Below are 13,222 nucleotides of genomic sequence, written 5' to 3'. Positions count from 1 at the left end.
ATTTCTAATATTGAATACCCTTGATTGGATCTAAGGGCTGCCTCTGTCAGCATAAACTGGAGATTTTTGTCAATCCCCCCTTTTTATTGAAGAGCCCTCTCCTGCTATTCTTGAGGATGCCCAGTCCACCGTCCCATCCTGAGCAGCGTTTCAGGGAAGGCAAGGAGGGAGGGAGGAGCCAGGGAACTCCATTCTGCTGACATATGTGCCTTTCCATTAGCAGAAACCAACCTTTCAATTTAACTTGATGTGTTTAAATTATTTTTACAGGAACTGTATTTGTATTGATAGGAATCATCTCAAAAAACATTAGTTGAGATACACATGGTGGGGCTTTCCCCACTTACCATTTGCTGCGTGTTACTCCGGGAAAGTAGCGCGGGGTCCAGCGGCGCTCCCCACTTGTAAGGGCGGCAACCATGCAGCTGCCCCAACGCTGCCGCTCTCCCACCCCTTCAGCACGCGTCATTTTTGGCGCTGAAGGAACTGCACCTTCTGACTGCCCCGCGCAGAGTGCGGGGCAGTGGGAAACGCAACCCCGTGGCATAAATCACTCGTGCCGGGAGCGCGCTGGGAGTAGCGTGCCGCAAATGGTAAGTGGGGAAAGCCCCAGTGATATTTCCCACGGTGACAACGCAAGTGATATTGTAAATTCATTCATCCCTCCAATGAGCCTACAAAGAAAATAGTCCACAGAAAGGGGAAGGAATCATCAAATTGCTATTCCGCGGAACAAGAGGAACTACACACGGACTTCTCTTCAAGTTCAGCTTGAACCCTCCAGAGGATTAGAAGACTTATGAGTGAACTCTGAAATTGTGACATGATTTTCATCTCTTGGTAATATGTCTCATTTCAGCATAAAATGAGAAAATAAGAACATAAGAACATAAGAAAGAGCCTTGCTGGATCAGACCAGAGTCCATCTAGTCCAGCACTCGGCTACTCGCAGTGGCCCACCAGGTGCCTTTGGGAGCTCACATGCAGGATGTGAAAACAATGGCCTTCTGCTGCTCATCCTTAGTTTACTTATGTATTACTGAAATCATCCTTAGCTTACTTATGTAGTATCTGTGATAACATGTATGGATTTGGCATTACAATACTTTTGTAAAATGTGGTATATGATTTTGAAAGTTGTGTGTAACCTCAAGCAGCATATACATCTTACAGCCATACATTTGCCTTTACCTAGATGGCCATGGCTAGCCTGATCTCATCAGACCCCAGAAACTAAGAAGGGTCAGCCATAGTTAGTAATTAGATGGGAGAGAAACAAATGACAGGGTTGTTGTACAGAGAAAGTCAATGGCAAATCATCTGTTGACTTCAAAAACCTACAGGGTTGCCATAAGTCAGCTACAACTGGACGGCATTTTACACACATGCACACATTTTCAGGATGTATATTTGAGCCACTGGTGTAAGATCCACCAAGGATGTTGCTACTTAAGTTGGATTTGCCCCTTCCTTCAGTAGGGATACTTACCAATCTGTGTGTGCATCATCAATGACTAAGAGGACTTGGGGTTTCTGCTGGACAACCGGAGTGGGGCTTGCTGTTGGCTCAGTCAGTCCAGCTGCTGCTTGTGTGGTCTGCTTCATGGCACTGGAGATGGAACTGAAGATGCTGGTGCCAGAAGAAAGAGGAGGAAGAGGCTGCAAGGGCTGCTGCCTTCTCTCTGTTGCCGGGGAAACAGGACTGCTGGTGGAACTGTCAGGACGCTGAAGGTCCATCATGTAGCCATTTGGCAAGTTGGCCACAAAACTGCTGTCGGAGAAGCGCCTTCGCAAGAAATTCATGGTGACAGCTTCTCCAAAACCAAAGTCAGTCAAAATACTGGAATAAGAAAGTCTAAATACTTGCTGGTTAGTTGGATGAGGCGTTCCGTCAACTGGAATTGTTCTGCAGGAAGAGCACTCAATAGCTTTCTTATACAATTATTTTGTAGGGTAGACCTGTAAAATACAAGAAACAATACATTTGTTAGGCCTTTATAAAGCACCCATCAGAAGCATGAGTGATCTTTGGCATTTTTGGCTTATGTGGAAATAAAAACTCATCCCAAGCTAGGTTTTCAAAACATTACAAGACCATTCAAAAGTTTGCCCCTTTTCAGACCTTATATTCACACATGCCAGGAGCTCAACAACTTTGTGTATCAGAAGCATTCCTTACCAGTGATGCTCCTGATATGCACAGTGGTCGTGTTGGAACAGGGGCGACACACATGCTTTGCATGCGTCTACAGTTTCAGTATGTATAAACCAGAACTATGGCCAGGTTGCCAATTTTGGTGGGCAACCTCCTGCCCTTTGTCTCCTGCTCTTGCCACTACTCAGATGAGCACCAAGAGTGAAAAGGACCAGGAGAACAGCCATCACACAACACCATGATATCATTTCCAGTTGAAAACCCACAAGTGACATCACCAAGTTGTGGCATTCTCAAGGAATTCCTAAAGAATCAGGCATCACGGTAACATCAGTTCCAGATTTTCAACCAGAAATGTAATTGAGGCAGTATGGAAAATTTTCATGTCAGTTACCATCCGCCAGATTCTCTATAAACCCTGGAAAATCCAATGGTGAGTTTGCATGTATGTGTATGCAAAAAATGCACATTGCTCTGTGCAGACAACAAGGATTTAAACATGGTTGCTGGCCTATCAGAATGTGTAGATGTCTCATCTGAAACGGGATTTTGTGAAGAGAGGGTAAATGTGTCCACCACGGGCATGTTGTCTTTTATCATACTACCTTCAAGCTCTCTGACTTCCAAGCTCAGTTCTGCCCTCAAGTTGTATATTGTAGTCTATCTGCTACTTGGCAATGCTTCTGTTCCTACACTCCCAGACAATCAGAATAAACTCATGGTGGGCTGCTTTTCAGAGATCTGAATGGTGTCTGATAAACGGCATCACACAAAGACCTGCCACAAAGATTTCACCTTTCCCCACCCATTCTAATTCTCTGGGATGTCTTGATAATTACTGTACAATGGGAAAAAAAATGTTCCAGCAGGTATGAATGCGCAGCTAATTTACAAAATTGTTGGCAGCCCTTAAAATAGAACTGTTATTGTTAAAAAAATAAATGCCAGGATTAAAAAACAGCACCCTGAGATAATAAATTTTTCATTCGTTTGTCTGAACCTCAAAATGTATATTATTTGTTGTGGGAGGATCTACCAAATAGCTCCTTTTCTGATTACAGTAGAGCTATGCCATGGTTACACAGTGACTTAGGTCCCTTCCGCACATGCAGAATAATGTACTTTCAATCCACTTTCAGTGCACTTCCTAGCTGTGCTGAATAGCAAAATTCACTTGCAAACAATTGTGAAAGTGGATTGAAAGTGCCTTATTCTGCATGTGCGGAAGGGGCCTTAGAAAGGCTTTTTATGATGCATTCTTATCAGCAAAGCCACAGGCAGCTCAGTTGAGGCCTGTGATGCTGGGTAAATAGATCTAGTTCTAATCCTTGAAAATTATAGAGGTCGTCTCCATCTTTAAAATCTGCCTAAGTAACACACTGCTTAATTCCCCATTCGTCTACTGTAAGGTCCTTTCAACTGTAAAACGTACTTTGCATTTTTGATGCAAATGCTTCTGCCACCGTTCAGATTAATGCTCTTACATTTATGCTAGAAGCATCTCCCTCCAACCATCATCAAAGATTCGAATTGAGGGAGGAAGCAACACTGCAGATTTTGAGAAGGCTCTAAATAGGAAGTCTGCAAATATACTAAATAATGCCACAAAAAGAATCCAGTATTCTCAACACCCTCTTTGATAACTGACAATGCCTTTCCTCAAGCCCTTTCCTCTCTAGTGGAGCATGGATGACATAATCTGCATTGGCATAAGACTCAAGTATCCTGCAAAACTTGTGCAATCTTTGATTTCAAAGTAGCCAGACTCAACACAGTCTCTTGATTGGCATTAATAGAACAGGGCTATCCTTAGCAGAGGGAGGGGGTGGGGAGAGAGAGAGAGCGGAGTTTGAAATGCATTGATCTGAATAAATCAAGACGCTTGATGTACTTAATACACAGGGCCTGGCAAGATGCATTAAGGAAGAGCTCAAATAAAAATGCCTATGAGAATGGCAAGCAAATTATTGGTGCTTCCACTAGAAGGAAGAACCACATTTTCCCAATGTTAGATTGCTGTCCTTCTCTGATGGACACAAAACATAATTTTCTCACATCATCTGAAACCTCTCTCCAGCATATTTAGCTGTCAGACCAGACCTGCCTTTTCAAAGGCCCCTTCCGCACATGCAGAATAATGCACTTTCAATCCACTTTCACAATTGTTTGCAAGTGGATTTTGCTATTCCATATAGTAAAATCCAGCTTCAAAGTGCATTGAGAGGGATCGAATGTGTTATTCTGCCTGTGTGGAAGGGGCCAGCCGTCCTGGGCGGCTGGAAGGGGGGGCTGAGCACAAAGGTTCCCAGATCTTGCCCAGGAGGTGGAACATGGCAGGATCAAACAAGAGGCTGATCGTGACACTTTCCCCCTTTTTGTTTTTGCAAAGGCCGGGTCAGGTTGAATTGTTTCCTTGCTTTTGAGCTAAAATGGACATCTCTGCAAAAAACAGTCCATTTTGTATCCTAAGATAGGATGAGCCAGTTCAGGGAAAAATATGTGCTGAGATCAAAAGGAGTATTCTGCTTTCGGGTTAATTTGAATACTATGACCATACGAATCCTAACAAGAATCGAGTCAGCCACTAAATACTAACGGAAATACTATGGATATACTATGAAAGTATTATGCCTTATGCTAAGTCAAACCAATGGGTTAGTTACAGTTTTAATACAAATCCCTACAAATATTTGTAGGTAACAGTTGTCATCTTAGGCTCATTCCGCACATGCAGAATAATGCACTTTCAAACTGCTTTCAGTGCTCTTTGAAGCTGTGCGGTATAGCAAAATCCACTTGCAAAGTTGTGAAAGTGGTTTGAAAACGCATTATTTTGCGTGTGTGGAAGGGGCCTTAGAAAGCAGTTCATCTCCTTTTCACATGCATGAGCTAAAGCCTCTTCTAAGAAAATGCCTATTGTGACACATGCACAGTTCAAAATCACAAAGAGAATGAACAAAAAAAATTTTTTTTCATATGCAGATTATACAGGTGGATCTGACTAATCCGCATATAACTGAATGAGTATAAATTAAACAGTAAGTATAACTGAAAATGGGGGATGGGCAGATAGAAAAGGCTGGAGGTGAGTGGGAAAGAAAGAAGGAAACAAATAAAGCTGAGTATATGGAGGCTGACAGGAGGAGAGTGTTGGGGGAATATCTCCCCTCCCAAATTTTACAGTTTGAAAAGCTCAGTTAAAAGTATTTGCCCATTATCTTAAACTGTTAAAATGTGCAATTCTTCCAAGGATTATCAAGAAATTGTTTGTAGTGATCCCAGGATTAATTTGGGAGGATGAGATTGGGAAATTACAGTAGAATGTACAGTTTGATACTGCTTAAGACTTAACTGTTTTACCTTAAGCCTTCTATCTGCATAATTTTTCTGACCTGAAACTGTTGCAGGGAGCCACTGCTTGCCTATTAGAGAAACAGCACATGCAAGTTTCCCTGTACACCTCAGAATTAAAATTCAACATGGAACTCCCAGCATGCATCTGTTCTTACAGGGCCCAGGGTGGATGTGGGACAGGCCCAGAAACAGTGTAATGTAGTTAGGCCCTCTTAAAGCTCAGCTCGCCCATTAAGCCTTTGGCATAGTCCCCCTTCCTTATTGAAAGGAAGCCTGAGGTCATTTCTGCATGGTCCAAATATCCCGGGTTGAGCAAGGGAAATATCCCAGTTTTGTCAAGTGTTTCGCACGGTTCCCAGTCCTAAAGCGGGTTTACGCATGCATGGATACACTTGCGGTGAAAATGCAAAAGACCAGGGCTCGTGCGAAACAAGCTGGAGTATCTTCTCACTTGATTCTTTCACAGAAACGGGCAGCCATGCGAAGGGAGAAAGCGGGATAAAATAGACCTGCATGGTAAGATACCGATTGTCACCTGGTATAATTGTGTTGTGCAGAAACGGCCTATTACAGGAACAAACACTTTTATTCCAGCCCTGGCTCTGCTTTCCTCGTTCCTTGTCCGCACCTCCAGAAGAACACTAATGCTGCATATGGCTAATGCTGCCCTCATTTCCATTATCTGAATAACTACTTAATTTGTAAATAATTAATGGCAGACAGTGAAGACTAATCATTTTGTAAAATGCAAATATTCATAATTGTAGGCCTGGAAAGTGCAATTATCTCTGGTTTTTCTTTTTTAAAAAACCCAAGAAAGAGAAGAAAAAATGTTAGCTCAGTGGGGAAATTTTTTAAAATTGTATCTCACTTGGAGATCCCTACGTGTTTTGCAAGCAACTTTGACAGTGGCTCTGTAAAGTAACTATCTCTCAGAGTGTTCTCACTCGAAGAAGGCTCCTTGGACTTTGGATGCAATTATTAGCATGTTCAAAAATAACACAGTGACATCAACCCTAAGATATACACTACAAAGAAGGGCAGTTCCCCATGAGGGAAATAATGTGGGATAGACCCGGTAGGTGTTCGAGGACAACGGAGAACTCCCCATGACTCCTGTGTCAAATTCGGCTCAGTCCCGGCCCTGCCCTGCGATACCCCCCTCATCCAGGGATTTTCAGAAACCGCCAGGAATATACATATTTCTGGCAATCCTGGGATGAACCCAGTATTGTGGGGAATCGTTTTCCCACCCTGAGTCTCCATTTGTGCTGTCAACCAATCACAGCACAGTGGCCTAGGAATGCACAGAACAGAAGACTCAGGGCGGGCAGGAACGTGCCTTTTTTTAAAAAAATTATTCTTGCATACGAAGCCACAACCATGCAACTAATAGGCACACATTTGTGTGGTGTTCTTGTCTACGAAGTTGCAACATTTTCCCCGCATTGTGACGATGTAGTTACGTAGCTGTTATGGGAAAAAACCCAAAAAGGGAACACCTGTTCATGTTTCCGCCCTAAAGCAACACCCAATCGGAAATGAGGAGCAAAAGGGCTGTGGAGCTGATCCCAGGCTCTGATCCTGGTTTCAACTCGAGACCTTGGCTGCCGTGGGGAGGGACAGGCCAGGATCAAAAGGTACTGTAATTTATGGCCCCAGTCCAATCCCAGGATGATTTTCCCCATGGGAATCACCTGAACTCAGGAGCCAAGCAAATCTACAGGTCCCAGGTGCCTGAAAGAGCACCATTTCAGCATTCCAGGTTCAAGGGAGGAGTCTTGTGATGGATGAATTTACAATGGTCTTGGAAAAAACACGAGGTGTTTATTGATTTTTTTGTGCGGAGTGGGGATAGCCCCCTGTAGTAATGCACTGCTGACCCAGCAGCACCGTAGTAGAACGTTGGGACGCCAACGGACCTACGGCCTTCTGGTCGCACCGCACCCCCACTCCTCATCCCCCATGAGTCACGGGTCGTGAACTGTCTGGCTCAATCACCGGGCGCAGGGACAATGGTCTTGCCCCCAGGTGAGGATTAGGCTCAGACGCTTACGCTCCTCTCCGCACGTAGCCAGGTGAGATCATGCATCACATGATGATCTCCCGACCTCCCGCCTCCCGTTCTCCCGGAACTCCCCCCGGTCCTCCCTCCTACACGCCCCCGATAGAATAACAATAAAAGGTGCCAGGAACCGGCAGACGGGAGACTCGCTAGGAACACGGACCTCCGGTCTCCCGCTGCTGGCGATCTCCACCAGATGTTATCTCCGCGTCTCGTCTCGTTCTTACGCTGACCGCGTGGGTCAACTACAGCCCCCATTAGTTCCTGCTATTCTGAACCAAGGAGAGTTTAGGTAACACTATACGTTTTTTTCTAAGAGGAATTAACTGCCACAGTAAAAAAAACACAGGTCTGTGTATATATGTTCAGCTGGGAATCTGGGACAGTGATAGTGAACCTCTGACACAACATGATATTTTGGGTGACACCACACTAAGCACCCAACAACAGCTGTTCTCCCTGTTTGAATTTGGGTCATTTTTGTAATTATTTGATGTTTCTTTGTATAATACATAGTGCCAAACATGATTGGGCTGTTCATTTTAAAAATAAACAAATATGTAAAGAAAAAAACACAGGTTCTAATTTACTTTGGGGTCACAAACTGCAAGATTTCTAAATAACAAGTAACATCCTTTTTAATACTAAGCTGTACATAAAGAATGTGTAGTTCAGATTTTGCGCAGCACAAATATAATATCTGTAGGACACTATGAAAAGAGTTTTGGGGAAAAACGTCACACAGGTCGCTTCCCCAAAACAAGTTCAGCCCATTATATTTCTCTCAACCCTGGTTTTTTAAAAAATGGCTAAACTAACGATCGTTTCCCCACAACCCAAGTTGAAGACAATTCCTGGTGGAGTCAGGAAAAGCTTTATTTCTCCCATCCAAACCTCTTACTCTTGTTTCTGTCGCTTGTGCCCATCATTTTGTGTGCTGTGGCAGATCCTCCGTGGAGATTCCTCACAGACATTTTTGTAGCTCATCTGCTATTTCACTATAAAAATCACTGCATCTTTGCAGACATCCCTCTCAGAACAAAAACAAAAAATGTGGGAAATGACATGTGCACAGGATCGCTAGGCTAAATAAACTTTAACCATCTACTTTTTCAGTGAAATAGCAAATAGAAGAAATCTCCATGGGGAATCTCCGCGGAGACACTGCTGAAGCAAACAAAATGGTGGGGCCACTGTAAAACTAACAAGAACTCTGTGCACCAGGTGGGGAAAAAAGGTCCATTTTGGCTGGCAACACTTGTGGCCCCCCATGCTGTGGGAACACAAAATGCCAAAATAGATCTTCCATAATGTTATATTTATGTTGTGCGGAATCCACCATTGCTGGGTTTAAAAAAATCAACTATTAACTGCTAATTTAGAAATAATGGGATGTCAATATAAGGTATTGAAACAGCAGCAGCAGCAGCAGCAAAAGGAATTAGTAGTGGTCTGTGTGACGGATTACAGTATAAATGGTTAATTTAAGAGGTGCAGTTCAGACAGAACAGGAGTACAATGAGTTAACCAGAGCTCCATCTGATTGGCCGGCTGAGATCCAGGAGCAACAGAAAAGGTGTGTGCTCGCCTGAGAGAGACAGTCAAGTCGAGTCAGATTCAGAGAGAGTCAGATGCAGATTGTGACAGTCAAGAAGAGAGACATAGATTGAGTCACTCAAGAGGCAGTGGGTGCTCAACTGACAGAGACAGATCGTGTCAGTGAGAGTCAAGAGGCTTGGTGGTTAGAGCTCTCAGAGAAATCTCTCAAAAGCTGGGAAAAAAGATCCTTATTTCACTAGAGGCTACGTCCGTGGCCATGCCAATTGGCCATGCTGGCAGGGGCTGATGGGAATTGTAGTCCATAACATCTGGAGTGCCAAAGGTTCGCCACCACTGGGCTAGGTGGCCAGGTGCTGGTGAAAGAACAGAGGGAAACCTATTCACGGGAACAATCCTCAGGCCACACGAAGGGCTTGGTAAGGTTTCTGAAGAGACAGCACCTAGATATTGGGACCAGAGAGTTCCTGAGGGTGTGTTAGTATAATTGGCAGAGTTAAGTGTGGATTTAGAAAAATCCCAGAGCTTGCTGTGTCCCAGTCCAGTGTGAAACCCGAAGGAGTAAAGGGTGGGTGATTTAGGATCTTGTTCAGGACCATGTAGGAAAGGTTTACTCAGAAGGACTTATAGGAGTGCATGAAAGTATATTTTAAACTGAAACCTCCTGTAAATAAATTCTAGTTTGTTTTACTGTTAAAAGTCTCTCAGAGTGCCATTTTCCCTCAAAAAGGTGGCAGCATGCATTGACAGGATTTTGCCTGAAAAGCTGGTGTGTGTGTGACAGTGGGGGTGTGCCAGGGCTATCAGAAGCTATTGGCTGAGCACTCCCTCCTGCAGGGCCTCTATCTGTGAGGGAGTGAAGTGTGTTGCACTATGCAATTCAGAATCAAAGTAAGTCATCCAGCTTTCAGGAGAGCAGTAATAGAATTATACCTATTTTACTGATAAAATATTTATTTTATTTTATAGTTTATAGTAAAACTTCCTTAAAGTTTGGGACCTGGGCTTTTGCTGGCTGATCTGGCAATGCTTCCTGAGCTGTGGTTTTAAATTTTGGGTCTTATGTTTTTTATTTATTTTATCTGTTTTATCTGTGCTGTAAGCCACCTTGAGCTCTGTAAGGAAGACAGGCAGCTAGTAAATGTTTTAAATAGACACTTGGGATTTAGACAAGCATAACTGCTTTGTGCCAAGGCCAGCGCACAATTATTGCATGCAGTACACAGCCAAAGTGACTGGCACATTCGTTTGCTGAGCGCAAAATGCAAACAGTGAATCAACCCTACTGACTCCTTCTGTGGTTCTTCCTTTCCTGCCTTAAAAGAGAGGAGATAAGAGGCCAGAGTGTGAAAATGAAACATCAGGTTGAAAAGCCCCTGAGCGTCCCTAGCATAGGCACTTGGGCGCACTCTCATCCTCTTCTTTACACCAGGCGGGTTCTTATTTATGTAACATTAACAACCTACATGGCACCTTACAAAGAAACATAAGCATAAAGGTGCAAGAATTCCTGGCTCAAAAATCTTAGAACTCTTAGAATCTTAGAAAATCTTAGAGAAGAGAGGGGAAAGGATAGACACGGGTAGTGCCGAAGAGAGGAAGGGGGAAGGAACATGGAATGAATGATTAGACATTCTGAGGATTAGACATTCTGAGGGATATTTATTGTTAGGGATGGGCAATTTGTTTCAAAGCCTTCATTCTTTTTTTTGTCAGATTTGCCGTCACCCATGTTCATTTCTGTATTTATAGTCATTTGTGCTTTAACTGGGAACGTCTCTTGCCATCATGTCTTTGCTCTCACTCCAATTTGAATTAAATTTCTGTAGACTCTACCAGAACCCTGGTTGCTACATTTCATATAAAGGAAAGGATTTTTTAATTTTTATTTATTTATTATTAGATTTTTATACCCCGGAGGGCTCAGGGCAGTGTACAAATAAATGTATACAGACAGGGGAAGGTTAAAACAAGTACAAATATAATACAAGCCCTGTCTCCTTATTAAAACCAATAACAGCAATACAGCCAGCATCTAAGAACACTAAAATGGGCCACATAATTAAAACAAACAGAGAACAAGGGGAGGAGAGTAGGGGACCAGGGGCACCCTCAGCAGTTGATTCCCCCCAAAAGCCCAGTGGAACAGCTCAGTCTTACAGGCCCTGCGAAACTCACCAAGGTCCCGCAGGGTCTAGACAGATGGAGGGTGGCTGTTCCACCAGGCAGGGGCCAGGCCTGTAAAGGCCCTGGCCCTAGTGGAGGCCAGCCTCATCATAGCGGGGCCAGGAACAACCAGCAAATTGGCCTCTGCCGAACGCAGAGACCGAGCTGGGACATAAGGGGTAAGATCCCAGGGCTATAGGCAAGAATCGGGAAAACACAAGAAACAGATGAAGCATATGGCATTCGTTCACTGGTGTTATGCTAACAGATGTAATGAATGAGTTTTTAAATTTGTTTTTTGTTTAGTTTGGAAATGAATATGTGTTTCTAGTACATTTCAGTTTTCTTCAGAACCCAGTTGCTACATCTGCTTCCCTCGGTTAACCTGCCTAGAAATGCTCAGGGAGGACAGAGCTGTGAAATAGGATAAAAAGAGACCTACTGATGGCTCTACTCTACAACCATCTGCCATACCACAATACTATGAAAGTTTGGGCAAGTATGCGCATCTTCCTGCATAATATCTCTCAATATTACCATTTCCCATCAGTTTAAATCTGCCTGAATGAAGGGAATGTATGGGAGAGAACTGTGTTCCATGCAACTATCCCTGATGTCCCTGTGCCAAGAACCAAATAATGCATGTAAAGTATTAGGTACCGGCAGTCCTAACCTCTAACTACATTGTCACCTGCCCAGAACACTTGTGTAACAGGACAGTATATGTATTTCAGTTCTCTGAAATGAGCCATTAAGCTATTAAAAGCCAAAATTATGATCACATACTTCTGAAAAAGACCCATAATAATCCCTATTTCAGAATGGTTCTACACAATTGAGATGGGGCAATTATGTGTCAGATTATGGAAGGTCGCAGAAGTTTTATTGTTCTTCTAATACATCTCTAGATGATATAAGATCTTATGCCCTATTTAATTGGCTTAAGAATTAGGGTTGTTTTAATGGTTTGTATATGTAATTGGGACAGTACTAGGAACTTCATTTGTGCATTTATCTATTGTTGGTTTTAACCCCACTTGATGTACATTTTAATTGAATTAATTCTTTTAAAAATGTTTTACTAACCTATTCACATTTTTCTACACTAATTTGTCTAATTTATTTACTAGGCATTGCTTGTATTTGTTTTTTGCGTTGGACTAGTGGTAGAAATATACTGATGGTTTTATTCTTACTAACTGAAGAACCTCTTTTTTTCCTGCGTGTATGTATCCAAACTAATTTAGATTAACTATCCATATTTATTTGTTTAACTGATCTGTTAATATCTTTTATGCATTGTCTTGTCTACTTTGCTCTGTACAAAATTAGCATGTTCATGGAGGCAGGCAAAAAGCACGTTGGGTATTGACTTCAAGGAGAAAATACATTCTAGTATTCTCCCAGTTATTGTACCAAAATACCCTAGCAGCAGGGCTGTGAACATTGGACAGCATTTTCCATTTGAATGGACTTTGCATGAAATTTTCTGGAGGAAAAAAATGTGTTTCAGAAGACACACAGCAATGAAAAAAATGATAAAAGATGTCAGACAGTCAACTGCCCCACCCTACAGTCTGTAGTCTCTCGGGAGCTGTCACATGAAGATAATAAAGGAACGTAATGCATGATATAAAGGAAGCCTTTGTATTGTATTGTATTGTATTGTATTATTTGATTTGTATACCGCCCTCCCCCGAAGGTGAACAACAACAGCAAACATCAGTAACCATAACATCAAGCAACAAAACATTCAATAAACATAGGATCAATAAACCCAACATTATAAACATAGAATTATAAACAAGAACACCAATAATCATAACGTCATAAGCTATAAGGCAACAATAATCATAGCAGCATATATAATCAACAGATAGACATAATAAGCTAGATGGTGACTTTCCCATTCTGTAGCCTAATGT

General features: G+C 42.6%; 1 protein-coding gene across 3 annotated transcripts in view; it reads right to left on the bottom strand.

Annotated features, from left to right (window-relative positions):
• Positions 1-13,222, bottom strand: part of SYN3 (synapsin III) — a 238,926-nt gene that overhangs the window by 206,025 nt on the left and 19,679 nt on the right. For all 3 annotated transcript variants that reach the window (XM_048500133.1, XM_048500132.1, XM_048500134.1), the window contains one exon: positions 1,490-1,959. In XM_048500133.1, the coding sequence (XP_048356090.1) occupies positions 1,490-1,803 (314 nt within the window). In that variant the 5' untranslated portion in view covers positions 1,804-1,959. The remainder of the gene's footprint in view (positions 1-1,489; positions 1,960-13,222) is intronic.

This window comes from Sphaerodactylus townsendi, linkage group LG06 (genome assembly GCF_021028975.2).
Source record: "Sphaerodactylus townsendi isolate TG3544 linkage group LG06, MPM_Stown_v2.3, whole genome shotgun sequence".
Classification (NCBI taxonomy): domain Eukaryota; kingdom Metazoa; phylum Chordata; class Lepidosauria; order Squamata; family Sphaerodactylidae; genus Sphaerodactylus; species Sphaerodactylus townsendi.
The sequence above is the reverse complement of the archived record's forward strand: the minus strand, read 5'-3'. Positions and strand labels throughout refer to the sequence as shown.